Source organism: Pezoporus flaviventris, unplaced genomic scaffold, assembly GCF_033815535.1.
Source record: "Pezoporus flaviventris isolate CSIRO_AGI_PZ_B2104156 unplaced genomic scaffold, CSIRO_AGI_Pfla_v1 ptg000013l, whole genome shotgun sequence".
Classification (NCBI taxonomy): Eukaryota; Metazoa; Chordata; class Aves; order Psittaciformes; family Psittacidae; genus Pezoporus; species Pezoporus flaviventris.
This window is the reverse complement of record NW_026892561.1, coordinates 8,207,824-8,234,897: the sequence shown is the minus strand read 5'-3', so window position 1 is coordinate 8,234,897 and position 27,074 is coordinate 8,207,824. Positions and strand designations below refer to the sequence as shown.

The 27,074-nt window shown below is 39.1% G+C and overlaps 1 protein-coding gene across 8 annotated transcripts in view; it reads left to right on the top strand.

The window, feature by feature from the left end:
- Window positions 1-27,074, top strand: part of ST3GAL3 (ST3 beta-galactoside alpha-2,3-sialyltransferase 3) — a 188,195-nt gene that overhangs the window by 55,292 nt on the left and 105,829 nt on the right. For all 8 annotated transcript variants that reach the window (XM_061451466.1, XM_061451467.1, XM_061451472.1 and 5 more), the window contains one exon: window positions 15,110-15,202. In XM_061451466.1, coding sequence (XP_061307450.1) covers window positions 15,110-15,202 — 93 coding nt within the window. The remainder of the gene's footprint in view (window positions 1-15,109; window positions 15,203-27,074) is intronic.

The following is a 27,074-nucleotide window of genomic DNA, read 5'->3' as shown; positions in this document are numbered from 1 at the left end:
CAATCCTCTTGAGTCTTCCTTCCCCTCATGCCTCCTTTTTTTTCCTCTTTCCTGACTTATCTGTTTCAATTACATCTCTCTGAGACTTGGCCTGCTCCTTCTTAGACTTCAGTTTGAGGCCAAGTGAAGTTTTTACCTGCTGGAGGGCTTCTAAAATCCTATTTTTTTTTTTTATTAAAACTTCCCTGTGATAAAAGCTCTCTAATTATTTTTTTAATTGAAGAAAGATTCTGTTGACCACTTAAAAAGGTACTTACATAGCACCCTAAGTGTGTATGTTTGCTTTTCAAAGCCAGAAAGTTAGCTTCTGGAAAGGCCTGTAATAAAATCAGTATCATCAAAATAAACACTATGACGTTAAGGAGCAAAGAAAGCAAGTATTATACATAGGTGAAATAACTTGTTTGTTTGGTGTTTTTTTTTTACTGTAATTGTCCTTTGTTGGTTCTAGGTTGTTTGGGATATTTTGTTTTCCTTTATATTTTGTTATTTGTCTGTGTGTTTGCTTGTTTATCCTGTGGAAGTAAAGTGGCCCTGGTTTGAGAATAGACCTGATGACCTGTAGTGTTCTCTTCCAGTCTGAATTATTATATGATTACATTTTTTCAGTAGCAGGGAAGCCAGGAAAAAAGCTGAAAATACCATAAAATATAATAAATTTTGAATGAAAAATGGGTGACAGACCAGAGGAATGCGCTGCTGTTCCACAAGTTCAGCATGTATAGTCAAGGTACCAAACACTTTTTCTAAGTATACACTGAATCCAGGGAAATTTGGAGGTTAAAAATAGTTTCTGCAACTCGGTCAAGATAGTACCATTGTAAAAGTATTGCCTGGTTAAAAAAAAACAACCTGCTTAGAGTTGAAAGGGGTGTAATATGTTCTGCGTTGATGACTTTATTGGCAGAAATAATTTAATTATGGCTGTTGTTGTGATATAATCATTCTGGTGGAATTTTGCCATAGATCATAACTTCATAGGGTTCACTTAATTCACAGCATGTGAGAATCATACGTGACTTGAAGCACTTGGGGCAACAGTTAGGTTTCTCTCTCTTTTTCCCTTAATCTTTCATTTGCTCAAAATCCGTTCCTGGCTGTTACTGGGTGTCATTTAAATTAATGACCTGGAGATCTAACATTTTCTGCAAAGGTAGGTCTGCATTAAAATTTAGAGTGCTCCTACTTGCATTCTAAATGATGTTATAAGAGGGAAGTATTTATCTGAATAAATAGTAATGTGCCCATTTACCTTTGCATCTTTAATTTTTCATGTATTACATGAATAGTGTCTTCTACTCCATAGATGCTCATGGCATGTTATTCAGGTATAATACATCCTGTTGTAGATACAACTATGGAATGATTCAGTTCACTGGTTCTCTTTGAGTTCAGGGAAACGGTAATGAAACCAGATTCTTTCTTTTTGTAAAGAAAAATCTGTCAGAAGCACTTGATAAGTGTTTTCTGTGGGAACTGTATGTCTGATGCATGATTTGCTACAGCATTAGGGAGCGTGGTATGGCCAGAAAGTTAACCTGGAAAGGAATGGCCATTTCTAAAGATATTGTGCAGATGCTATGTGGAAATGACCAGTTCTGACCAGAGGTCTTGTTGCTCTGAGCTTGTCAGAAAGAAAAGTATCAAGAAGAAAGATACTTCCTTTCTGCTGCCTGTGCTTAGGTTATCCTTTCAACTTTTTAAAAGTAGGTTGGTATCCAGGTGGAGATTGATAATGAAATACAGGGTGAATGAAAAGCTGATGACATCTGTAGGCAACATAGTTTATTAAGTTCTTTAGTCAAAATGAGACCTAGGGCTCCTCAAGACCAGATTAGTGAAAAAGACCTCTTGCAAGAGGAGTTTATCTTTTATTTATGCTTGTACCTACCATAACATCATCAAAAAAAATAAAATACCAACACTAAATATATGCAAAGTACAGAAACAGGCCAGTTCAATCAGTTCTACCAGGTAAGGAGGTTTCCCAAGCAGCAGAGCCACAGACTGTTTTAAAATCTTTAAGAATAAAATCCAACATTTACTGGTTGTGTAAGAAAAATACTTACACAAAATATATAGTGCAATTCACAGGTCTTAATACCTGGAGGGGATCACTTACTACACTCTGAAAGCTGGGTTAGTGACCTTAATGATTACTCTGAGTATGCTTGGCAGGTTACAAGTGTAGATTCACTTGTCTTGCACATGTGAAAAGCTCCTTTTTTGTAATAACTCATGATCTGGGGGCTTCCCTGTCATGTTGTTGCCATCGTGCTTCTGTACTAGCTTTCCATACTCTCCTGGCATTCCATTTATTCAGTGAGATGGAAGCTATTCACTGCTACTTCTATCATTGTTTCAAACTTATCATTCAAATGCTATTTTCAAAGGTATTTTAGCAGTTATATTAGTGTTTTGATGCTTTTAAACAGCAGCCATAAAAAAAGCTCCCCTTAGGTGATGGTGGATCTTTTCACCTGCTGCCACAGTCAGCTCAAAGGCTTGGATGTTAAAATCTCAGTTGCTGAATGGTGGGGGAAGCATCCCAGGGTTTGGCTTTGACTGTGGAAGAATCAATCCCTCCATAAAGTTTTGAAAATGTTAGAAGATGTGCTTAATCTTACTGAAATAATTCTTCACCTAAACGAAAAGATAAAGTGGGTATGATGTGTTGACTTGAGAAAAAGGTAAAAACAGGCAAAAAAAATTGCTAGCCCTCTCACTTAGAAAAAAGACTGTAAAATTGGTATGGTTGACCACAATAACATACTACTAACATAGTTAATACACTGTATTTATACAATATATAGAATATATTTTATTTGTGCACTTTGGAAATTTTTAGGCAGTATTTAAAAGGAGGAATGTTTTTTCCTGTGGGCTCTGTGCTTTGCTATCCATTTTGTGATACTGTGTTCATGATTTACATGGTTTTTTCCAATATTATAGAGTAGATTCGGGAGGTGCAACAAAGATTTTTTTGAATATTGATAATAATTTCAAACTTTGCTTTTAAAAGAAAAGACAAAGAAATTGAGTCTTTGGGGAGGGTGGGGGAGTGTGAGGGTGGAGGGAAAGAAGCCAGAAATAACAACCTTCACCCTTCAAACTCAAACGAAACCTGATCTAGACTTTGAAAAGACTGTAAAAATGGAGGGAGTTTGTGCTAAGGAAACACACAGATTGGGTTACTTCTGTTTGTTGAAATTTCTTTACTTCAGAGCTTTAATAATTAAGAACTGAAGGAGAGCCCCTTCCCCTTATTTTGTTTCTGGGGTGGGAGGTTTCTTTAACACTGTGTCTATGTGTGGTACTTTGCCATTAAGCACTGTAAAAATAAGCAATAAATGTGTTGGAATGCTGGACTTTCCCTGTGCCTACTGCTGTGGGGTTTCTTTCTTCCCTGTCTTCCTTCCCATTTATCTTCTTATATTCCTGTGATCCTGGGGGTGGGGGGAGAAGTGAGAAATCCCAATGATCTCCCATCCTGCTTAGACAGGAGTAAGAGTGTGTCTCATGGGCTAAGTGGAGGGATTCTGACCATCACAAGCAAGAGTGTCCAGTAGCTTTTTCTGAAAGATTATTTTGAGGCTTAGCATACTTTGACATTGGTATTCTTCTGGCAGTTCGTTATTTATTTCTCTTTCAGATTTTTCTTTGACTTTTAATTCGTGTCCTTCTACCTAATCTCTTCCAATCTATACTAATTGTTTGAGTACTTCAAATATGAACCCTAGCTATTCACAGCGATTCAATTACTGAGCTGTTTGTTGTTCATCCATCAAACCTCCCACGTTTGGGTGGGGTGTAACTATGATCCACGTTTTTTGTTTTACTCTTCTTAGCTCATTTTAGTTTTTTTCCATTTTGATCCTTTGGAATTCTTTTAAGGACTTCTCACATGAGGCTCTGTTACCTAGCTTTGGGATTCTTGTGTTAGACACAATTTAGTTGATGAAGAAGATAAAGACTGCAGAAGTCAGAATTACTGGCTACTTAGAACTGATTCATTACTTGATTTGTTAAATACAAACAAAGTCAAAAACTTCTGTTTGATGCTTTTAAAAGGGCCCATTTCCTGAAGCTGGAAGTAATTATGAACCAAACCATGTGGGAAAAGAATGTAAAGTAAAAAATATGAATAGCTGGGTATTGTTTAGAGCAGTTTTATACTGTTTGCCACAACAAGTCTAGTTTCATAAGAAAGAAATGTTCATGGAAAAACAGTTTTACCAAAAGTGTAAGGGAAAACAGTGATAATATATTTATAGAAGAGGAAGAATTGTTCAGTAGATACATGGAGTTTTGTTCTGTTTGGGTGATAAAAAAAAGTGTTTTCCTTAATCCTGACAACAAAAATTCATGCAGAGTTACCTGGGTTTATGTGTTTTAGGATTGGTATGTCTGGATGTGCTTGCAAGAATTTCTGAAGAAGTAGCTGAAGATTTTTTGGACTGCTAGACATTTATATTAATCTTCAGACACCAGGGGTTCTCCATATTCTTGGCAGAAAGTAGATGTACAAATATTTTAAAAGCAAAAAGGAATGACTCATAAGCTTTTCAACCCGTTTTTGATTCTGAGCACAATAGCATAATGGCCACTGAGCACAATAACATAATGGCCAATATGAGTTTCCATCAAAAAAAGAAAGAGGAAAAAAAAAGTGGGGAAAAGAAAAAGTAATACATATACTTCCAATTATTGTGCATATTAAAGAGAAAACACTTTTTGTTAGATGGGCTTGTTCTCCAAGTGACTGTCCATGAAAGTGCCTGGTATGCGTGAGATTTGATTTCTTTTTTGATATGTTCCTCTTAGGACTGGGTTTGTACATCTTGTGCTCTTTAGCCAGCCACATTAGTTGCATAAAACCTGTTAAGTCTATAAAGAAAAGACTCATTTCTTTTTTCCACTCCATATCTGTAAGGTGGAATGCTTACTTTGCTGTAGTTCTTCATGACAGTAGTGTTAACCTAAGTAAATGTATGTTTTCCTGGGGTGGATATAGTTACAACTAGTTAACTTTACAAGTTGTATTTACTGTTGTTTGAGCATTAATTTTTACAGTTGTTGCATTCACAGAAGGCTAAATTTACTTAAGTAGCAAAACCGAATTCAAGGATTATCTTTAAGCTCATAAATTACATGGGGCCCCTCCTGTTGCTTTATCCTCTTGGGAAAAGAGCATATAAAAAGCCACGCTTAATGTTCTTCCTTTAGAAAACTGTTCTGAAACTCAGAGATAAATTGCTTTAGTTTTGGCCAGCTTCTGCACTGGTAAGCTTGTTAAATTTCTAGTTACTGAATGTTCTCCCATGAAAACCTTCTTGTTCTCTGAATAACTTACGAAAATTTGAATGGATTGGGCTATGTAAGCATAGATCATTCCCAAAACTTCAGTTAAAGAGGTCAGAGATACTGCATTAAGACCATTAAAGAAATTAATCTCATTTTAATTCTAATTGGCCAAATGCTAATGTTCATCATTGTATTCTTGATACTTGTCATGCACACGTTGTGGAAACAGGTGATTTTCTTGCTGCTTATCCTGAATCAAAGCAGTTGTGAGTTTATCATTAAACTGATGCAGGAGTCCCCTCTGTTGGAAATCCCAGAGGCATGTGTGTGATCACCAAACATCAACTCTTCTGCACCTGCCTGACTTGATGCAGATCCCTTATTGCAGGCCAGCATGGTTCCACTTCCAAAGAGAAATCTACTTCCCTTCTGTTTCCCCTTTGAAATGTTTTAGGGAATCCTCATCGAATGGTTGAATGGAAATCAAATGTATTCCAGCAAGGGAATGTTCAGCTGTTTATCAAGACTGCCTTGAAACATGTCACTCTAAAGAACACGTGCTACAGTATCTAGACACAGCTTACTTGTCAGCTCCTAATTTATATTTTTCTGTAGCTGGCTGTGAGGAGGTTTTGTAAATGGAGTGTATGGGAAGAGACAGCTCACGTTACTCAGTCTGCCTCTAAATTTGTCTTCCACACTGCTGTAATGTGACCAGAGACGTCAAGGCTTTGCTGTCTGTATGTGCTAAGAATGCCATTTATAAATTTTAAGAATATATAGTAGGTCATCAAGGCAGGGAAGAGTTTGGTGGAACACATGCATACAGATTTCTTGTATGTTGGGAAAGGACAATAAAACCAATGCATACTTTTAACATCTTTTAATACTTTTTATTTAATTAATTCAATTAAAATTTTTAATAGTCTCTTAGGTAAGAAAACATTATTTCATTTATGCTAAAAGAAAGCAGGAAATCTTATTGCTGTGCTTGAGAGGAATTGCCTAGCGGAAGAGGGGTTGGTGATCTGCCAGGTAGTGACATGCTGTGAAACCACAGTCTGTTAGCTTTCTACAGAGGTGATAAGTTAAAGGAACACTGGGTGAGAGAGACTGAAGGAACCCTGATAAATACAATCCAGAAATGGTTTTTATTTTACTTGTTTTATTCCAAGTCTTATGACTGGAAACCTGACAGTAGGTCTTGCTTAAGAAAAATCTCTTTATTTTACTGTGTGAAGTTGTTCTAGGACTGAAGGACAAGGTAAGGTTTGATTAAGGTGATAAAATTCGAATATGCTTTTTCTTTGAGGATGCGTGACATTCCTGACATGTTGACAAATCTGCGCCACAGAAGTACTCTAAAGGACCTGACGGGGGCTGGTGGGAGAGCTGGTGTTGTGTGATGCCCACTGCAGTGAACAAAACATGATGGAGGCTACTTTGCAGCCGGAAGGATACTCATACAGCTGCATCTGATGAGGCATGTCCTGTAGCTGTTGCTGTACGATGGTTTGGTTGAGGTTATGGATGTTTAAATTGTGAGGCTCAGATAAGGTTTTCTCAGTTGTTTTGTGAGAAAACCAAACAATTAACTCTTATTAAATACTTTGCACTCTTACATTACACAGAAGCCCGTGTGATTCTTTCTGAGCTCACAGCAGAAATGAAAACAGGCAGAAATGCCACTTCTGACACTTGCTGCAGCCCCAGTCTTGCTCTCAGCAACGAGAATCAGTACCACAAAGGGAGGGACAGAAAACTGACAAACATGTATGTGCTATTTCTTCCTTGTCTGCTATGCAATCTGTTCTGGTTTGTTAAAGAAGGATAAATCGAAAAGTCAACAAACAAAATGTTTTTGATTTGCATATTGAAAGTGTTTGGATGCTTCTGCTTAATTTCAGACCTTTTAATTCCTACTTAGAAGTATCTTCTCCCTGGCTCATTAAAAAAGGGTTATCTTGAAGACTTGAAAAATGTGAATGGTGTCCTGTACAGCTGCAAAACATCAAGTGCCTTCCTCCTGCTCCTTTTTATTGTCTTTTAGTGACCCTTTTTTTACATCATTGAATGCAGAAATCCCCAAAGGCGGTTGTGTCATTTGAATGTTTGAGTCAGAGACCTTGTTCTGTGCAGTATTCAAAGCTCTATTTTATTACTGAACGCCAGTAATTTTTGTGAAGTGTTGCTATTTTGGTGAATTAACAAGGAGGAGAGGATAGGATTTGTCTTGTTGAAAAGTGAAACCTATTTCAGTTCTCAGCCTTGGCATTCTCCTTTAGCCTGTGCACCAAACATCTTAGAATACCACTTCTTTCTCTTCTGGGGAGCCATGAATAACCTCCTTCGCATGTAGTATTGATGTTCAGTGAAGTTAGGGGTGATATAAGGTGAAGGAAGATCTGATTAATTGGGCTGTTAAGTTCTTTGAGACAAACTTTATTCTGTTGTCTGAGTCATTGTGGTTACCTGTAGCAGTTTGGAAGTTGGTTGGATGGCCTTTTCAGACAGCAGCTCCTCTTCGAAGTGAAAAAAAGAGTTATGTAAGCAGAAGAGCATTCACTAGAACAATGTATGGAGTAAACGGGAGACGTTTTTTGGTCTGGGTGGCTCTGCAGCTGTTCTTACTGTTAACAGTTCTGGCTATTCTTAATTATTTACCCTAAAGCAGTTTGGATTTTTGTTAGTTTTGCGAGGGCAGATTTAGTCACAGTATTTGCAAAGGTTCCTCCAGGTCAAGGTTATATTCTGTATTTACAGCAAGGTTTCTGAAGGAAACATTTTCCTCCCAATATGTAATCTTCCTCTTCCTAAGACTTCAGTGTGTTACTTACTAGACTAACTGATGCCTATTTGAGTTCATGGTATCCGTCTCCAATATGGGTCAGTGAAGATAGCTGTTTTTTAGGTTACTACTTCAGAAAGAAGAGTGAGAAAGATTCAAAGCCTCATGACTATATACAGTGTTTTGTAAAACTTCTGTTAAACCACATTCCCCAATTGTGAGGTCACCTCTATGTACCATCTAAAGCAATTTATTCACTAACCAGTGTTGTTTTCCTCTCAATTTCAGTCCGGCTCAGAAATAAAGGAAAAAAAGAAAAAAAGCCCTTACCATATCCAGAGTCTTTTTCTTCGGTTGAGAGGGGTTATGTTGTTATTCCTTCCTAGGTTGTTCAGATCTTCCTAAGAAATGGTTAAAGGGGAACCTTTATCCCCCTTACCCCTGCAAAGTTACCAAAGGAACTGAAAAGGGAAGGTGTTGTGAACTGTTCTGGTTAAAGATTTGCTATCAGGTAGTGAGAGAGAGTTTTCCAAGTAGGATTTATTCCCCTAAGGTTTGGTCCCTTCCAGCTGCCTGTGCAATAGATCTGCTACTGTAACAGAAGGGGTTGAGCTTCCTTTGCAGGAAGATAAAAATCCTTTGATTCACCTGCCTCAGCGTCTTGTCTCAAAGTGCTCCCTAGATTTGTTCAGGGAAGGAGGAAAAGTACACCAGTGTGAAGCAATTCTTGCTCCAGTGTTGATCTCCAGCTTCCAAGGAGAGGATGCTTTGGTATTCCTTCCAAAGGAAGGGATTGTGGATGCTGTTAGACCTCTTAATAGCTTTTGATCCCATCTATACATCTGGCTTCTATAACAACTGACATAAATAAATCTACTAATTAACTGCATATTATATGAAAGAAGTGCTTCCTTCTGTCAGTGTTTTACTGTCTTTAGGATAATTTTTGTTGATGTTCTGATGATATGGGAATTAGTGAATAATAAATCACTGCTGATCTTTTCCACAGCATTCTGCTATGCTAGTGTGCTGTCACACCCAGCTAAACACTGAAATGGAGTGTTCCATAGCCTCTGTTCTGCAATTAAATTAAGTACGTTTTTCAGAAGGAAGATTTGGTGATTAAAATCAGTTCCTTAGTGTAACTGATTTTCTCATTTGACATTTAAGACTAAATGGCTAAACAGCGGATTTTGACATTCAAATCTCCTAAAGTGTAGTATCCACAGGCATAAAACTGTCATTTTGGCTAGGATGCTTCAGGAACTCTTAGTTGATTTTTTTTTTTTTTTCCCCACAGCTGTAGGCTTGGAGAAAGTATCTTTGGTTTCAGAGGTACTGATTCCTACTAGCCTGAGCAGAGCGTTCCTAGACTGTGATCGGGTTGAATTATTTCTTCGCATCTCTTTAGCACTTGTTTGTCTCTTCTGGACCTACACTGCTGGATTCATTACACTACAAATGGAAAAACACAGCTCCTGATCCAAAGAAAGCATTGTCTGTTTGTAGATGTAACAGATGAGGGTTGGTGATGAATACCTAAGGGTTACAGCAACAAAATTATGACATTTCAATTTATCTTTTTGCATTCCTTTGGTCAAAAATGGATGTGATAGGTTAGCGTTTTATTTCCCATCAGACTTTTAATTGGGTCAATTTTTATGGCCCTTGCGCTAACACTGTAATTCTCTCTTAAACAGAGAATTGCAGCATTTAATCTTCACAAATGTTGAGAATTACATGTTCTAATATTAGGAGCACTATAATTTTTGACTCTGGGGAAATAGAGTTTATTTAGACAGTTCTTTCAGAAAGCAGTTCAGGTAGGAATCCCAGTTGACTGTCAAGAGAGTTTTCATTGACTGCTGAGTCCCGTCTCCAAAAGTGACTATCCTCCATTAGGTCATCCTAGTCTCTTGTCTTTAAAACCAGAATGTTGATACTTATTGCTGAGGATGGAAATCAGTAATTTTGGGTCTCTGGAAACTAGAATAGATAAAAGTCCAATAATGTGCTTTAAGGATTTGTGTTGGTTGCCAGCAAGTTACTTCATTAAGTTACAAGTTTTTAAATAATAATTGAAAACTCGGGGAGCAGTCTTCTCCATATTTTGATTTTTTTTTTTTCTTTCTTTGCTAAATGGCTGCCTTCTGTGAAAATAATTTTTCTGTATTTCATGCTTTTTGTTTAGTCTAACAATTGGTATTTCAGCCAGTTGTTTTCCCCTTTCCGTGTTTCTTTAAAAACACAAACAAACCCTCAAGTGGGCTGTTTTCTTTACTCCTTGTCTCTGTGTATTTGAATACAATTCTTTGTGCTACTAGTCTCAAAGGTAAAATGTAACAGAAACAGAAATCTTTAAAAATGGGGAAAGCTTATAGAAACCAAAGAGATCAGATCAGGGGTATTACTCAATTCTTGGAGGAGTATGCAGCATGAGGTCACATGCAAAACGTGCCATGGACTTTTCTTGGACTTTTTTTAATCTGCATCCTTTGAGTCTGGTTTTATAAACTCAGCATTTTGTTTATTTACTTAAGACAAACAAAACCTTTCTAGCTTGAAAACTTACTTTTTTTTTTTTTTTTTTATCCACAGAGATCCCAACACTTTTTTATTATTTGATGAAAGGTTATTAATTGAGAAGCTCCAGGCAGGGTTGTTGGATTCTGTGGACTACCAGAGATGGTACAGTGCTAGAGTCCGTTCTGATAGAGAAATCACAGCTGTATTTCTTAAGATGTTTATGTATTTAGCACTGCTGAGACTAATCTGAAATTCCTTCTTCTTCCCAGTGATCTAATTCCTAGTATGCCAAAGACCAGGAATGGAATTTGTTCAGGAAGTAGGATCCTTGTGCCTTTTTTGTGGATGGAAACCTCTTTGGTGTGTGCAAAGATGACATTTCACAAAGGGTGAATGGCATTGCCAGTGGTAGTGGTCTTCAGCTGCCAGTGCCCCTCTGTCTAGTGTGCATTTCCTAAAAGGGATCATCGATTTCGTGTCGTGCCTTCATTCAGGGCTATGGAGGTGGGTCATGGGTTTGGGTGGAATGTCTTTAAAACTTTGTTTTCCCGGGCCAGTTTAATGTAACCTAATCTTCTTCAGCTGGTGTTCTTGAGGAGTCCAAATAAATAGAAGTATGTGTTGATTATCTTCGCTGTTAAGAAATTAATTTTATGAGAAGCCACAATTCTTGGTGGAGAGGCAGAACAGGACATTTTTTAGCATGCATCATATCCATATCTTTTTAGAAAGAAGGGTTTGGACCGTCTTTTCTTGTATTTGGTCACACAACCTCCTTGAGGAATTTGCTTACATACTGAAGTAACATTTGAAAATATTTACATCTATTTAGCTGGCCATAGTGTGATAGATGCATTTCCTGTCTCCTTCAGTGTAAGCATTCTGTCTTCCTCTTCTTTCTCTCTCCTCATTCCTTTCATTTGTTTGTTTAGTTTTTCCTCAGCTGGAACTAGAAAAATAGCAAATATCACATGATCAGACCGTGTAATTCTTGAACCAATTCAGAAACTTCTAACACAGCTGTAATCAAGAGTTGCTGTGCTCCTGTTGGACATGGAGTTCCAGCTATGTTCCAAGGCCAGGGGTTCATCAGCTCATCTTGTTTTCATAGTGTCTTGCACTTAAGGAGATCCCACCTGTCAAAATGACATGATGTATCATGACTCTTCGTATAAAGTCAGATGTGTAAATATATTTGCTGTTACTAGTGTATGGGAATTGAGTACTATATACATGAAAGCTGCTATTGGCAATGACTGAACAGCAGTAACTGAAGGAGAGCATGATTAGACCTGCTAAAGGTGTCCTCCCATGCCTTTAATTGAACTGGTAGTATTTGCTGTGAGGCTGACAGTCTACAATAAAAGGAAGAGTTGATGGGGCACTTACTTTCTGATCCATCTCTTTAATACAAGTTCTTGTCAATTGGGGAAGGAGGGATAGTTTATGGTTTTATGTCAGAGTTTCCCCCCACCTCAAATGGGATTTGTTGCTTTACAAGCTTATGAGATATGAAAAAGCAGATTGAGGACCGGAAGCTGTAAGTGATGTATAAAACAAAGACCCTTCAAAGATCTGTGGCATCTTGATATTAATTAAAATGTAAACAACTGTACACTTTAGCCACTCTGGTTGTGTCTTCATTAGTGTCTTGTTTGGAGCAGGTCTGTAGTTTTGAAGCAAATCGCAGTCCTCAGATAAGACAATCTCAAGCAGATGAAGTTTTCCAATGTTTACAATACACAATTTAAATTCCATGTGGAAGGCAAAGTGGCAAAATTTGTCTCTTATAGCAGATTTTGTAATATTCAATTACATGAGCTTGGTTGTAGACATTTTTATTTTTTTTTAAACTCTTGAGTTTGCATTACTAATTTCTTTTTAAAAATAGTTTTAAATTCCAGTCCTTTGAGGGTGACATGCTGTCCCTGATCAAGACATGATGAAAGAATTAACCATGGTGTCGTTTTCATATTTGAGATTAAAAGAAGACACGCATCTGCCAAATGCAAGCAGAAGGACAAATCTTGTTACTTTTTCTAAATCCTCTGAAAGCAGCTGGATTTTTAACTTATCCAAATGGTGGAATTTTAAGCTTGATGTCCACATAACAGTGTAGCGAAGCACAGAAAATCTTAAGAATTCAGGATGTGTGCTAGTCTCACAGGAGAAAAGTCAGAAGAAAAAGCAACTGCATTTTCTTTTTAGTGGAATAAGTCCATTACTTCCTTTTAACTTCACCCTCATTCAGGCACTTGTTTAAAAACTGCAGATGTTTACAGTTACTGACTATGAATTATTTCCCTAATTTATTCTGGATAAATTTATTGTCTTAATGAGGTTTTCCTGCATGAAATCTGAGCAGAATTTAAGGATGCACAGTGTAGTGTAATTATATCCTTTCTGCTGTCACCACTAGCTCTTTAACTACCTTAACCCAATTGGTGCTTTCACTGTAACTATAGGAGCATGAGAATTGGGAGCTGGAATTATGTGCTTGGACCTGGATGATGTAGAGGGGATTTGTCTCTTTGTGTCCTAACAGTCACGATAGCCCTGGCTGGCTTACCACAACAGCTTACTGTGTGATCAGCATAGTCTTGGATTCCAGGCACACTAATGGAGCTAGCAAGATGAAGCTATTTACTAGTGAAGCACTAAGAAAATAATGTTGTTTGGTTTGGTGCATAGTTCTGTTGTAAGCAGCATTCAGGATTACAAATGAGGCTCAAACGTAAACTCTTGCAATGCTGTGCACCATGCTTTGGTAATTTGTTAGGCTGGCTTTAAAGGCAGACTGTACTTTCACTAAGACTGCTTCTTCCATGTGGAAATAAGAAACATAATCAAAGAAGCAGCAATATATGCAGGTATGTAGTAAGTACATTGTCATCAAATACAAAGGGGAAATGCTTATTCATGCATTTCAGTTCTGTACACTTCTTTTTGTTACAGAGATGTGTACCTACAAACAGCAGTATGATTTTACAAAGCTGGCTTTGTTTGAAAAAGGTGTAGCTCTCCATGGGGTGCTTCATGCAGGATGTTTTGCAGTCTGGTTTATGAAATTGTGAGATGTGTAAATCTGGGGGGAAAAAAAGCCCACAAAGTGAATATATATGTCTAAAATGATGATAGCTTGGATAGCTTCACTTGGTGAATGGTGGACAGCAAGGCTGTATGCAGCTTTAATCTTAATGTTTGGCTTTGAGTTATACCTATTACAGGCTTATTATTATAAGCATACTGGCAATGACAGTTTGTAATGTCTAATACAAAGAAATTAAACAAAATGTGTCCCTAGATGGGTTTAAAATACAGGTGCTGAATTCTAGTTCTGTGTAGCCTGCTGACTCAATATGTGGCTAGAAGAAAGGAGATGAGCAAATGTTGAACGATGGTAGATACATTTGGCTTATGAGAAGTGTTCTGCCTCTGGCACTCTGGATCTCGAACTTCATCACATCCAAGAAATGTTAACAGCTCGGCCCCTCGGGCTTTAGCAGCTCTGACTCTTTGTGGGTTTTGTAATTGACAGCTCCACCATCAGTATGCGGTTGTGATTGGTGTTCTGTGCCAGTGAAATGCATGAGGGTTTCAGCCTACTATTCTTTTGCAGAAACACCATGATGGGCATCTGAGTGACATTTTAATTTGATAATGAAAGTGCCATTAAATCAGAAAAGAGAGAAATGCCTGTGTTTGTGGCACAAGATACTTTGTGTGACCACTGAGGTCATTTGAGAAAGGCCTGCTGTTGAAATAGTTATACAAGTTTGCCAGCAATGACTCACTACGTGGTGGCTGCAGATAAATTCCAGTTGCTTTCTACTTGTTTTTGAAGATTTTGGTATTAGGGGTTTCTGTATGTTGCTTAAACAATAAAAATCCAGTATCACTTTAGTTTATTTGATAAAGATGAAGATTTCCCATATTTCTTCATATCTGAAATGCTGCAACAAACTGTGGTCTGTACACCCTGCTGTCCCTTTTGCCTAGATCAGAAGAAGATGCATTTTAGTATTAAGACCTTTTTTGTCAGCACAGGCCTTTCCTTCCTCTCTCTGTTTCTAAAGAGATCCTGACTGAGTCAGAACACAAGTGCAAGTCTTTGGAATTAAAACTTATAGATGCTCATCCCTTAGATCCCTGCCCATGGCAGGGAGGTTGGAATTAGATGATCTCCAAGGTCCCTTCCAACCCAAACAATGCTTTCTCATCTCGCTCATTTAAAGTGTATTTCAGATATCTTTAACCCATTATTTGTTAATCCTTTATTTTATTATCTTTATTATCTTTAGCCTTTTATTTGTTTAATCCTTTGCTCGTTATTCTCCTGTGATGCTATATTGCAACAAATACCTGTCTGTGTTTGCTATTATTCCTCACAGCTGTTTTTCATTGAAGTGAGAAGGAAAAAAAAAATTATGATGATTGCAAAAGACAGTTCATAGCCAGCAGAGTTCCGACTCTTTACTTCTTTTTTCACAGGCCTCCAGAATTGGCATCAAAGTATGCAAATTTCTCAGAGGGAATGTGCAAGCCTGGTTATGCATCAGCGCTCATGACTGTCATCTTCCCAAAGTAAGTAATTACTTTACTGTTTTTTTTTCCTCTCTTCCCCAGTGTCTTCTCATCCTTCAGGGTGGGTGATCTGCAGAGATTGTCTTGAAAAGTGTCGCTGCTCTCTCACTTGATTGGTTCAAGGGGAGACCAGTGTTGAAAAACTGGACTCTTTGAGTGGTCAGTGGCAATGGCTTAATTGGATGTCAGTCTGACTAAGAGCTTGCTCAGAGTAGAGTTCTGTGTGTTGAATAATAAAACAAATTGTATTGTTAGTGCATGATACAGATGTATGGTCAAGCTCCCTGCTGGTACCAGGTGATGCAGTCCTTGGGAGGCTTCTGTCATGAAGCGGCAGATTAAATTATCTGGAGTAGTAAAGTGTGATCTTTTTATATTTGGGAGAAGAGTGTGACGTATCCATCTGGTGCCTGTAGACTTTGCGGTACTGTTTTCCAAAGAGTCTAAAACATGTTATTAACAAGTTGTGTATCTTACTCTGTTGAGAAGTTATTGTTAGCTAGATGCAGTACTGTTTGATAGCTCTCAGAAATGAGGAATGTAATTGTAAGAGATCAACCAAAACTTACCTTTAAATTTGGCTTGTAACTTTAGAGTCCAGTGGGGCTTCTGCATTTCAAGGAGTTTGTAGGATTGCTGGAAGAGAGTTCAGAAGATAGATTGGCAAAAACATTACATTGTTGAAGCTCAAGGATCTCAGTTTGGTTCCTCAAATGGAAAATTTGACCAAATGATTATTACGACCTTTGTACAAGCTTCTAATGCATGTGCAAAGATGTTCTAGTGCAGTGACCTCTTTGGCAAATGAAGTTGTAGATTTTTTAACACAGCTGGTACTTTTCTAGAAGATGTATTTTACTTCTTTTGATGAAGAAATTTCCATGATTTGCACATAGAGAGATTAGATTGACCATGGCCTTCAGGCCAAGCCTGAAATTGTTGATATCTTTTTTTCTTTGGTTTTGGGTTTTTCTCGTTTTTTTTACGAGCATGGTATCTGCAGACTTTAAAAATAAAAACCTGACATTGCCTTGTAAGCAGCAGATATTACAGCCAGGTCTTAAAAACGAAACACTAAGTGTTGAGAACATGTTCTCCATCACCACTATAAACAAAAAAATTATCAATATCATCTGTGAATTGTGAAACTCTGGGTAGAATATAAATAAATACTAGAACTGAAGGTTGATACATTATTGTCCTCTTCTTTTAAGAACTTTGAGTGCTTTTAAATGTGTTTGTGTACATGCTAAATGTAAATAGTACAGAAGAGGGAATATAAGGTGATCTGTGGTAAGATGTCTGAAGCTAAAGCCTTCCTTTCTGTATACAGCTGAATCCTAATTGTCCTTTTCAAGGCATGGCTGTTGGTACATATTGATTCTGCAGAGGTAAATTATATATGCTGAAGAAGGAGGACTGTTTAGTACAGTTATTAAGGCCAGAAAAAACCTCAACACATTAATAGTCCCCTATGCTGATTTGTTTCATGACACGGGACAAGATGTTTTCTTTCAGTAAATTCATCATGGATCACAGACTAGTTAGCTTGATTTAAAGATTTCAGTTAATGGAGAATCTCATCATAATACTTTGTTACATTATTCCTATGGATAAATGCATTATTGCAAAAATATTAATCTTTAATTCAAAGTATAATTAAGACTTTGGCTTCAAGAAGCCAGCTGGAATCTGAGGTGTTACTTATTCTCTTCCTCCGTACCTACTTGCAGATCACTGTTCAGTCATCTCCCAGTAGCTAGCTGCATTGAACTAAGACCAGGCAAACATGTTGTAACTTGGCCTTAGTCTAACTAGGTGGTGGTTGTCTTGTTCATACGTTTAAAAATTAATACTCATGGCTCTAAAGGGGATTTATGGTCAGTTGCTTCTCTAACATGAACCCTAAACATTATTAAGGTTGACAGTCTTTTCCAGGATGTCCTTTAATTCTTTATTAATTTAATTCAGTGTTGGACATTTCATTATTTTACCTAGGATTGGTGTTAAGACTGGCAGACTAGTAGTCCTGCAAAGAACTCCATGTTACATTTAAGATTCTTTCTTTTCTGAAACTTCTCTTAGTCTCCAGGAGTTATGCAAAGTTAATATTACCAAGCCACATATCAGCATTTAATATATTTAGAACACTTAAAGTCAAATTAGCTTGCCTGTTGATGTAAGGATTAAGCTGCACAATTTCTTTTATTCTGGCTTTTGGTTTCAGTTGCTCGCATCATTAGGAAAGCATCATCTCTGTGTCTGACATTTTTCAGGCTTGGTCTTTGCCATAAAATGTGTGGTTTTGTTGTTTTTTTTTATTATTTGGATAAAGTCGGTTTGGCTGTTTTCAAGCATGAATAAAATGAATAAATGTTTTCCCATTCTAAAGGTTCCTGACTTTTTAGTGCAATTTTAAATGTAAATAGGCAAAATATGATGGAAATAGTTGAGATAGAATAAATATTTTTCAGAGGATGTAACTCTTCTTGGTAAGTGCTTCTTTAATGGTAAAAATGCGAGTTCAGACTTTACCAAGCACAAGGAAAGTGCTAAACAGATTGAAGAGCAATGCCCTGAGAAATCTCAAAACGTGTTTGCTGGTAAGGAAGTACCAAAAGGGCTTTTTTTTCATGAGGTCCTCAGTTGGTCAGTTCTCATTCTAGCAATGCCTTCATCAATAATCCTAGCTGGAAAAAATCCTAGGTTAAGTGTGCAGATGATGCACTTATTGGAGAGTACTAAATAAGGGACTGATTACTTACAGAGAACAATCTGGATTGCCTGATTTAAATGTCCTCAGTCCAACAAATTATATGTTAATACAGCCAATATGAAATAAGACATCTGGGAGGAACAAATGCAGATTATATCTTTATGATAGAAAATTGTCTTGGAAGCAGACACAGAAAAAGCTTCTTGTAATCTCAACAAAATATTGTAGATTAAATACTATTTCAGCTTCACATGGACGCACATAAGTTGGGAAATTCTGTGTAGAGTACTGACTTAAAAACCCCAACACCCCCAAAACCCCACGACCTAAGACTTCTAGAATACTATGGCCAATTTTGATGGTGAAAGTCCGAGAAGGGAGGGGAATAGGAGATTGAAGAAAGCCACAAAAATGAACAAGGACTGGCTGAAACAGTAAAGTAAACAATGCTCCTAGAAATAAGTCATCTTTCTGAAGCAGGAGTTGTATCCAAATGAGGGGAATAGGAAAGAGCATTAACTTTGGCAAGTTAAATATAAACCATAATGAGGTAGGCCAAAAAAAATGTTGAGGAACAACTTTATAAAGACATTTAAAAAAATTAAAGCTTTTTGTCCAACTGTCAAAAGCAGAAGGCCTGCCAGAGATCCCAGTGGGCTGATAGATGGTCATAATATTACATGTGGGCTAAGGGAAGGTAAAGCCACAGCAGAGAAGTTATTTGCATTGCTGTTCACTTCAGCACAGTTCCCACATGGAGCCTTCCTTTCTGGGGGCAGGCTAGGGGAAGCTGACAGAAGGTTGACGTTTTGGAACAAACAGGCACAATGAATTGCTAGGAAAAAGTTCTCACTTTGTGAAGAGCTCAGTGGTGAAGTTGCCGAGTTACACATGGTTGTGTATAATCATTGCTTAATTGGCAATTAGAATGGAAGAATGAAAAGCAGTAAACGTGTCAGGCTTTTCAAGAGGGGCCCATGGAGTGTCTGGGGAAACTGTAGACTAGTAGCGAGCCTGGTTTCTGTATTAGGCACCTCAGTAGAAACTTGAAAAAAAAATTAGGATTAGTGTCCATTCACAGGAATAAAGGTGATGATAGAGAGGAGTCAAGTTGTCTTCTGCAGCAGGAAGCCCTACCCTGTAAATCTGCTCATGCTGTTTGAATGACTGGATGAGCATTTGATAAAGGGGATTGAGCTAATACACTATGCCTGGATTTCTTTTTAAAAAAACTAAACCAAATCACCAAAAAAGCCAACCAAACACTTGGTGTTTCATAGACTTTTGGGGAAATCAAACTGGTTTAATCCTGTAGTGAGTAGGTAGTGACTAGGTAAAGACTGGAAACTGTATGGAAAAAATAAGAAGACTGGACAGTACAGGGGCATTACCCCTGGAGTCCCGAAAAGAATGTGTGCTGGGATCTCTGCTTTTCCAAGTGCTCATAAACTGTCTGGGATGGAGGATGAATAATAAAGCACTGACACATTTTTCCAGGTCACACGATCAAAAGCTGGCTGTGGGGGATGTCAGAGGGATCTCACAGCGCTAAGTAATGGGGCTACAAAATAGCAGGCCAAATTCAGTTCTCATAGATGTAAGGCAGTGTTTGTTGAGAAGCTTAATCTGACAGCATGTACCTGTTGGTGGACTTAGTTATGCCTTGAAAATTGAGAAGGAGATGTTGGAATTGCTGTGGATGGTTCCGTGGCTTATTGATCAGCGATGGCTAAAAGACTGTGGATATACTGGGGGATAAATACAAACCCCGCTCCCCTCACCCCCAAGAATATATTATGACACTGTAAATTCCCATGCCTCTATCATCAACAGCACATCTAATTCTCTTCAAGTAATTTTGAAACAGATCTAGAAGAATTAGGTATATATAGTGGTAATAAAGACTAAACAAAACCATGGAACTATTTCCATGCTCAGAAAGACTGAATAGACATGGACTTTCCAATTTGAGGTAGAGCAAGCAGAAGTGAATGGCATGGACAGGATGTTTAAGTGATTGCTTCTCTCAGTACACGATTTGGAAGTCTTAAAAGTAAATATTGTGCACCAGGTTTAAAATAAAGAGAAGTGCTATTTCATGCTACTTCCAGTTACATTTTTCTGAGAATGAGTTCCAGAATGGGCAAAAGATTAAAAAAGAAAAAAGAGGAAAAAAAAAAAAAAAAGAAAAATAGGTACAGTCCGGTTCTATTGACTGTAAATATTTAGAAACAGGCATGGAAATCTCAGAGATACAGGAGGCTGGAACCTAAATGGATGTTGAGGAGAGAGTGTAGCATTAAATAATTGCCCATTTCTTAGGCTTTTTACTGAAAATATTGGCCAATGGACACAGACATCAGGTACTGGGAAAAATGGACATTTGGTCTAATCCGTTGTCCCCATGCCTGTGTTTTGTTTTGTTTGCTTCTGAGTTTTTTTAAATATTATGCCTTAAAGTCAAACTGGCATAGCTTCAGAAAAGCATGTTGTAATCTGAATCATGATGGTGGCTCCCCCCCTGAGAGGCATAGATGCATGATCTCAGTACTACATCTCACTGTAGGAGCTGCCTAGCTGGGCTTGCATCTGCTGCTCACTGTAAATGAAGGAGTTACCTAATTTTTCACTTTCCAGGGCAATACAGTTCTGCCCCTTACAACTCTCCCAGCAGCAGATAATGAATCAAAGTGCCTGAAGTATGGTTACTAGTTTTGGAATGATACAAAGAAAACTACAAGCATAAAATGGCATCAGTAGGTCAGTGAATTGGACTACTATGTTCAATGAATTGGACTATTTTTAGTTGGTCTGAGGTCACCTATAAGTCTGGAGCTAATGCCTTGACCTTTTTGTAGAAGGCACTAACTTGTGTTTGCAGTGGTAACACTGCAGTCTCCTGTGTGTCTGGCCTTGCTTTGGAAATGATGCTGCCTGTGTACAGTTCTTTCTATGCCCTATTGTTTATCAAATGAGAAGGGAGACCTCTGCCCACAGTTTGTGGCTGACATGCCAGCTCGGGACAGTTCAGCTACTGACAGTTTTCCAACCGCAAGCTCTTGTAAATTGGCAGCTAATAGCAGAAATTGGAGGGAGGAGGCGGTAAATAGAGAATGTCTGCAGCCTGCAGACTTGGGAGTATCCGTTTGGTAAAAGAGCATGGCAAAGAAGCATTAAAGAAACATGAAGAGTATCTGAAAGGATTTCGGAATAAGGGGGAAAGAGGAAGTTCAGAATGCAACTGATCTATACGTGGTGTGACCAAAATAGTGAATTTAATATTTGTGATTCACATACATAAGACTATTTTTAGCACCAAGGAAATAATTGTAGACATCCCTGTCTGGTCAGTTGGTGCTAAGAAATAGTCTTATACGAATCTCAAACTTCTTTAAGTCAGTTCAGAAACAAAATCAGCTTAGTTTGTTTGATTATTCTAGTGAAAATTTTCTATCAATTAGCAATTGGCATTTTTTTCACAGTGTTTTTTCCCTTTTAGCTTATTTTTCAGTACTGCAACCTGCTCTCCACTTTGAGGAAAAGCAGCTCCTCTGTAAACTCTTCTGGGTTTATATTTTCATGCTGAATCGTTTCTTTGTAAATAAAGTATTCGTTAAGCTTTGATATCAGCAGAGAATGCATGACACAGATTTGTGGCAGCCAAAGAAATTTCAGTGCCTTTCTCTCAAGTAATTATTCTGTGTTTTTTTTTTTTCCCCTGGTGTCTAGTTCTCCCTTGATATTGTAGGTCATGGACTCCTGTGCATCTCTTCACTTCCACAAGCCAGTTGGGCATAGCTGGAACATCTCCGGAAGGCCTTTCCCTAGGCTGTACAGGGTAGACTCGGGTCTCCCTGATACTTGAGTTTGGCACATATTTCTTTGCCGTTGCTGTCTTGCAGGTATATGCAGCTTTATACTTCAGGGAAAAAACCCTTCCACATTCTTACATGTAAATGAGGGATAGGGGCTTCAGGTGGAACTAGAGCTTTAGAAAGGGCTTTAGTAGGAGTCAGGATAATTTAAAAATGTGGTCCCCTCATCCCAAATACTTCCCCATTTGTTTCCATAGTGCCTTCCAGAAAGCCGTGCCTCTTATAATAAGCACACAAGAGCATCTTTCCATTCCACACTTTCCTACTGTGTTACTTAGAGATTCAGGAAAAAAATATTTTTAAAAGAGAATTTTTAACCCTCTGCTTAGAGCTGACTTTATTAATGTTTGGCTGCCTCAGTGCCTATGAATCACTGCCATACCCAGCATGGGCTTGCACTGAAGTGACAGGGCATGAGCTTAGAGACTGTCAGCACAGGTGATGGCTGCTTCCTTTGTGATTAACTATTTAAGGAAAGCAGAGGAAGCCAAAGGATGGTAGCTTCATGTGGTCTGTGAGAGCTCACTGAAGAAATAGGCTGGATAATTAGTTTGCCACTGAGGATTGCTATGGGAATTCAAAACTATTCCCTGGTTGTAGCGTGATTTATCTGCTGCATATTTTGCAGTCTCTTCAGGTGCAGTAGGTTTTATCTCTTTAAGATCTATGACATTGTATATATATGCTGAATTAATCATTGATAGTAGGGGTGATGTTGTCTTCTAATTACATGTGTAATGTACATCTCCTTTTGAAGTACACTGAAGTGGCTTACTTTGTTAATTTGAACTGTGAAAGTAACTTGTGTCCAGTGAAAGAGTGGACGCTTCTCAAGGTTCCCAGGGAAGTCAGGGTCCCTGTGTCCTAGATGCTGCTGTGAGAAAGACTTTCTGCTTTCCTTCAAAATGAGATTGCTCCTGTTCTATCAACAGGGAGTGCTCAAACCCCTGTCTCTTCGTTAACTCTCCTGTTCTATGCTTGTGCATTCAGGAATAGTTTATGATAATGGCAGGGATAGTTTCAGGGCTTGAAGTTACACTTGCTGTCCCAGTAACTGCTGTAATCACAGCTCTGTAAGGAAATTTGTACATGCCAGTGCCCAAAAGGGCGTTTGGAGGTGCTGGAGTGCTGCCTTCATGTCCTTATCACAACTCCTCTCAGATCCTGTATCTTGCTTGTGCTGCCTGTCCCCACAGCACACTAAAGAAATAATTTGTTGTTGCATTACTGAGGTTTGAATTTGCAGGGAGAAGTTGATGCAGGTGTATTGCCTCCTGGTCAGTGCTCAACACCATTAGCTTCTCTCAGTTCCTTTGTTAACTCTGGCTAAAGGAGGTCGGTACTCAAAAGGAAAGGAGGGATGAAAGAGGAATTGATGGTGCCCTGGTCAGTTAAGCAATCAGTGTTTCCCATTTCTCCAAGCTGTTCAGTGCCTGGCTCATGCCAGGTGCATCGGAGCATGTCGCTGCTCACGTTTACCTCCTGTCACCTACTTCTTCTGTGTTTTGTAAAACCCAGGCTAAACAAACATGTGAGGCAAAACATGAGTGCTCCTGAAATCGCTTCTGGTGTCTGGGCAGCACCTCCCCACCCAGAGCTCTGTGGCTTTTCCAGTAATACATTTTCCCATGCAGCCAGCATTGTTACTGCTGGCAAAGGGACTGTTTTGCACTTCTCTGTGCTTTTTTCCTTGTGATTTTTAGTAGTAGTGCCTTTTTTTCTCCCTTATATGTTGGTTCTGGAGTGAAGATTTTCTCACTTTTTCACCTCAGCAGTTAAGTGTGTTGGGATATTATATACAATCCAAAGGCACTTACAAAGAGAATGGTTTTTAAATATATGTATATAAATGTATGTTTATATATATATATACATAAACACTGAATTTGAGTGACAGAATTGTGTCGGAGTAAATGACAGGTATAATTCCTATGTTTGTTTTGTTGTCTTTTTTTGTCTTTATTGTTTCTTTTGAAAGACTTAAATATCTCACACTTATGCCTAAAGGTGAAAAGTATGTTATCTCAGAAAATATTTTGTCACAGCTGGCTGTACATGAGTGAACATACAGCACAGTCTGTTAGGAGACATTTGATTTTAATGTTCAGACTAGGATTGTTGTCTGAGCTATTGTTGCTATTTATAAGTGGGGCAATTGGATTGCCCTTCACAGCACCCAGACTGCTTCGGTCCCTTCCACCTGCCTTGTCTGCAGGAGGAAGCTGGAATTAAGAGGCAATATTTGATAACTCATTTCCCAAGTATTGCAAACCTTTGGTACCAAAGTGGTGGTAACCAAAGCTCTGTTTAAAGTGTGGTTCAATAACTTAATTTTTCCACAACAGATTCCTTGTGTTCATTTTTTCATCTGTAGAGAGAAATGGTCAGGAACATAATTTGAGAGGTGAGCAGATGAAACTGTACACAAAAGTTCACTGCTAGCTCTTAAATCCATAGCACCGATCAACCAGCGGCAGCTCATACTTCAAACTTCAATTTCTTTACTTCTGGCAGCCTCTGAAGATGTGCGTGCTATTGCAGTCAGGTTTTAGTAGATAGGGCACAAGAGTAGTTTTAAAAAAGGCTCAGGTTCCACATCTCTATCCCCTTTTCTATATGGCACTATTTGTTTAAGGAGTTCATGTTGCCACTTGTGCTACTCTATTACCTGAGCTAGCGTAACTGCCTGTAGAGAGTGCAATAAACTGGGTAAGTAAAATAATCCTTATATCCAAACATGAGTTTTACCACCCCCATCCATCTACTTAGTTTGTGCAAGATTATTTTTAATCCAGATCAGCTCACTGATACAGTTTATGGAATTACCAAATCATTATAGAATCATAGGTTAGGGTTGGAAAGGAACTTAAGATCATCTGGTTCCAACCCCTCTGCCATGGGCAGGGACACCTCACACTAAACCATATCACCCAGGGCTTCGTCCAACCTGGCCTTGAACGCTGCCAGGGATGGAGCATTCACAACCGCCCTGGGCAACCCATTCCAGTGCCTCACCACCCTCACAGTAAAGAATTTCTTTCTTATATCCAATCTAAACTTCCCCTGTTTAAGTTTTAACCCGTTACCCCTTGTCCTGTCACTACAGTCCCTAATGAAGAGTCCCTCCCCAGCATCCCTATAGCCCTCCTTCAAATACTGGAAGGCTGCTATGAGGTCTCCAAGCAGCCTTCTCTTCTCCAGGCTGAACAGCCCCAACTTTCTCAACCTGTCTTCATACGGGAGGTGCTCCAGTCCTCTGATCATCCTCTGCCCTCTTCTGGACTTGCTCCAACAGCTCCATGTCCTTTTTATGTTGAGGACACCAGAACTGCATACAATACTCCAAGTGAGGTCTCACAAGAGCAGAGTAGAGGGGCAGGATCACAGTGCAGCTTGGGAAGCTTGGAAATAAAGAGCTAACTTGCTGGGACTGTAAAAACTCTGTAAACCAGTATGGGCACCAGGACGGAGGTATGGGGAGCTGTTGCTCAGGAGGTAGGGATCTGGTTTGACCTTCAATTCATGCAGGTTATTCTCCCTATTTGATATTGACTTTTTAACCTTTGGGAAAAAAAAAAAAAAGTGTGAAGTAGTATGTGCAATTTCCATGTGCTGATCACGACATTCTACATCAGAGCTATTTTTGGAGCTGAAATCTTTCACGCTCAACGTCTCAAGAGTTGAAAAAGTATGTGAATGCATGTGATGTGCAGGCATTGTGGCTGAAAAGTTTGTCTTCAGATTCCTTTTCGTGACTTCTGCACTAAATGAGACTGTTAGATGAAAGCTGGAATTACAGGCACATGGACCTTACTGAGCGTGTGCTTTTCTGGCTTCAAAAAAAGATGCAGAGCATATGTACTGTCACTTCAGTATGAGTACTCTGCATGCTAGAGTACAGAGCAGGGGGGTGGTTTTGCTTTTTTGTTTGTTTTCCAGAATACTGCAGTTATTTCTAAATCATGAACTTTAACCAACAAAAAGAGGCAGCTTTTCAAATGTACAAATAAATGACCATATTTGCTGAAGGAGCTGGCGAATGAAGTTGCTAAGCCACTGTCCGTCATATTTGAAAAATCATGGCAGTCAGGTGAAGTTCCCGATGAGTGGAAAAAGGGAAATATAACCCCCATTTTCAAGAAGGGGAAAATGGATGGCCCAGGGAATTACAGACCAGTCAGTCTCTCTCTCTGTGCCTGTCAAAATCTTGGAGCAGGTTCTCCTGGATGGCATGCTAAGGTACATGAAAATCAACAAGGTGCTTGGTGACAGCCAGCATGGCTTCACTAAGGGGAAATCCTGACTGACCAATTTGGTGGCCTTCTATGGTGGGGCTACAGAACTGATGGACAGGGGTAGAGCAGTTGAAGTCATCTACCTGGACTTGTGCAAAGCGTTCGACACTGTCCCACACGACATCCTTGTCTCTGAATTGGAGAGACATCAATTTGATGGGTGGACCACTGGGTGGATAAAGAACTGGCTGGATGGCTGCACACAGAGAGTTGTGGTCAATGGCTCAATGTCCGGCTGGAGACCAGTAACGAGTGGTGTCCCTCAGGGGTCGGTGTTGGGATTGGTCTTGTTCAACATCTTTGTCGGTGACATGGACAGTGGGATTGAGTGCGCCCTCAGCAAGTTTGCCGATGACACCAAGCTGTGTGGTTCGGTTGATAATGCTGGAGGGAAGGAATGCCATCTAGAGGGACCTTGACACGCTTGTGAGGTGGGCTGATGCCAACCTCATGAAGTTTAACCATGCCAAGTGCAAGGTCTTACACCTGGGTTGGAGCAATCCCAGGCACAGCTACAGGTTGGATAGAGAAGAGATTCAGAGCAGCCCTGCGGAGAAGGACTTGGGGGTGTTGGCTGAGGAGAAAATGAACATGAGCAGGCTTCAGTGTGCGCTCACAGCCCAGAAAGCCAACCGTATCCTGGGCTGCATCAAAAGGAGCATGGCCAGCAGGTCGAAGGACGTGATCCTGCCCCTCTACTCTGCTCTTGTGAGACCTCACCTGGAGTATTGTGTGCAGTTCTGGTGTCCTCAACATAAAAAGGACATGGAACTGTTGGAACAAGTCCAGAGAAGGGCCACGAGGATGATCAGGGGACTGGAGCACCTCCCGTATGAAGACAGGCTGAGAAAGTTGGGGCTGTTCAGCCTGGAGAAGAAAAGGCTGCGTGGAGACTTCATAGCACCCTTCCAGTATCTGAAGGGGGGCTATAGGGATGCCAGGGATGGACTATTCATTAGGGACTGTAGTGAAAGGACAAGAGGTAA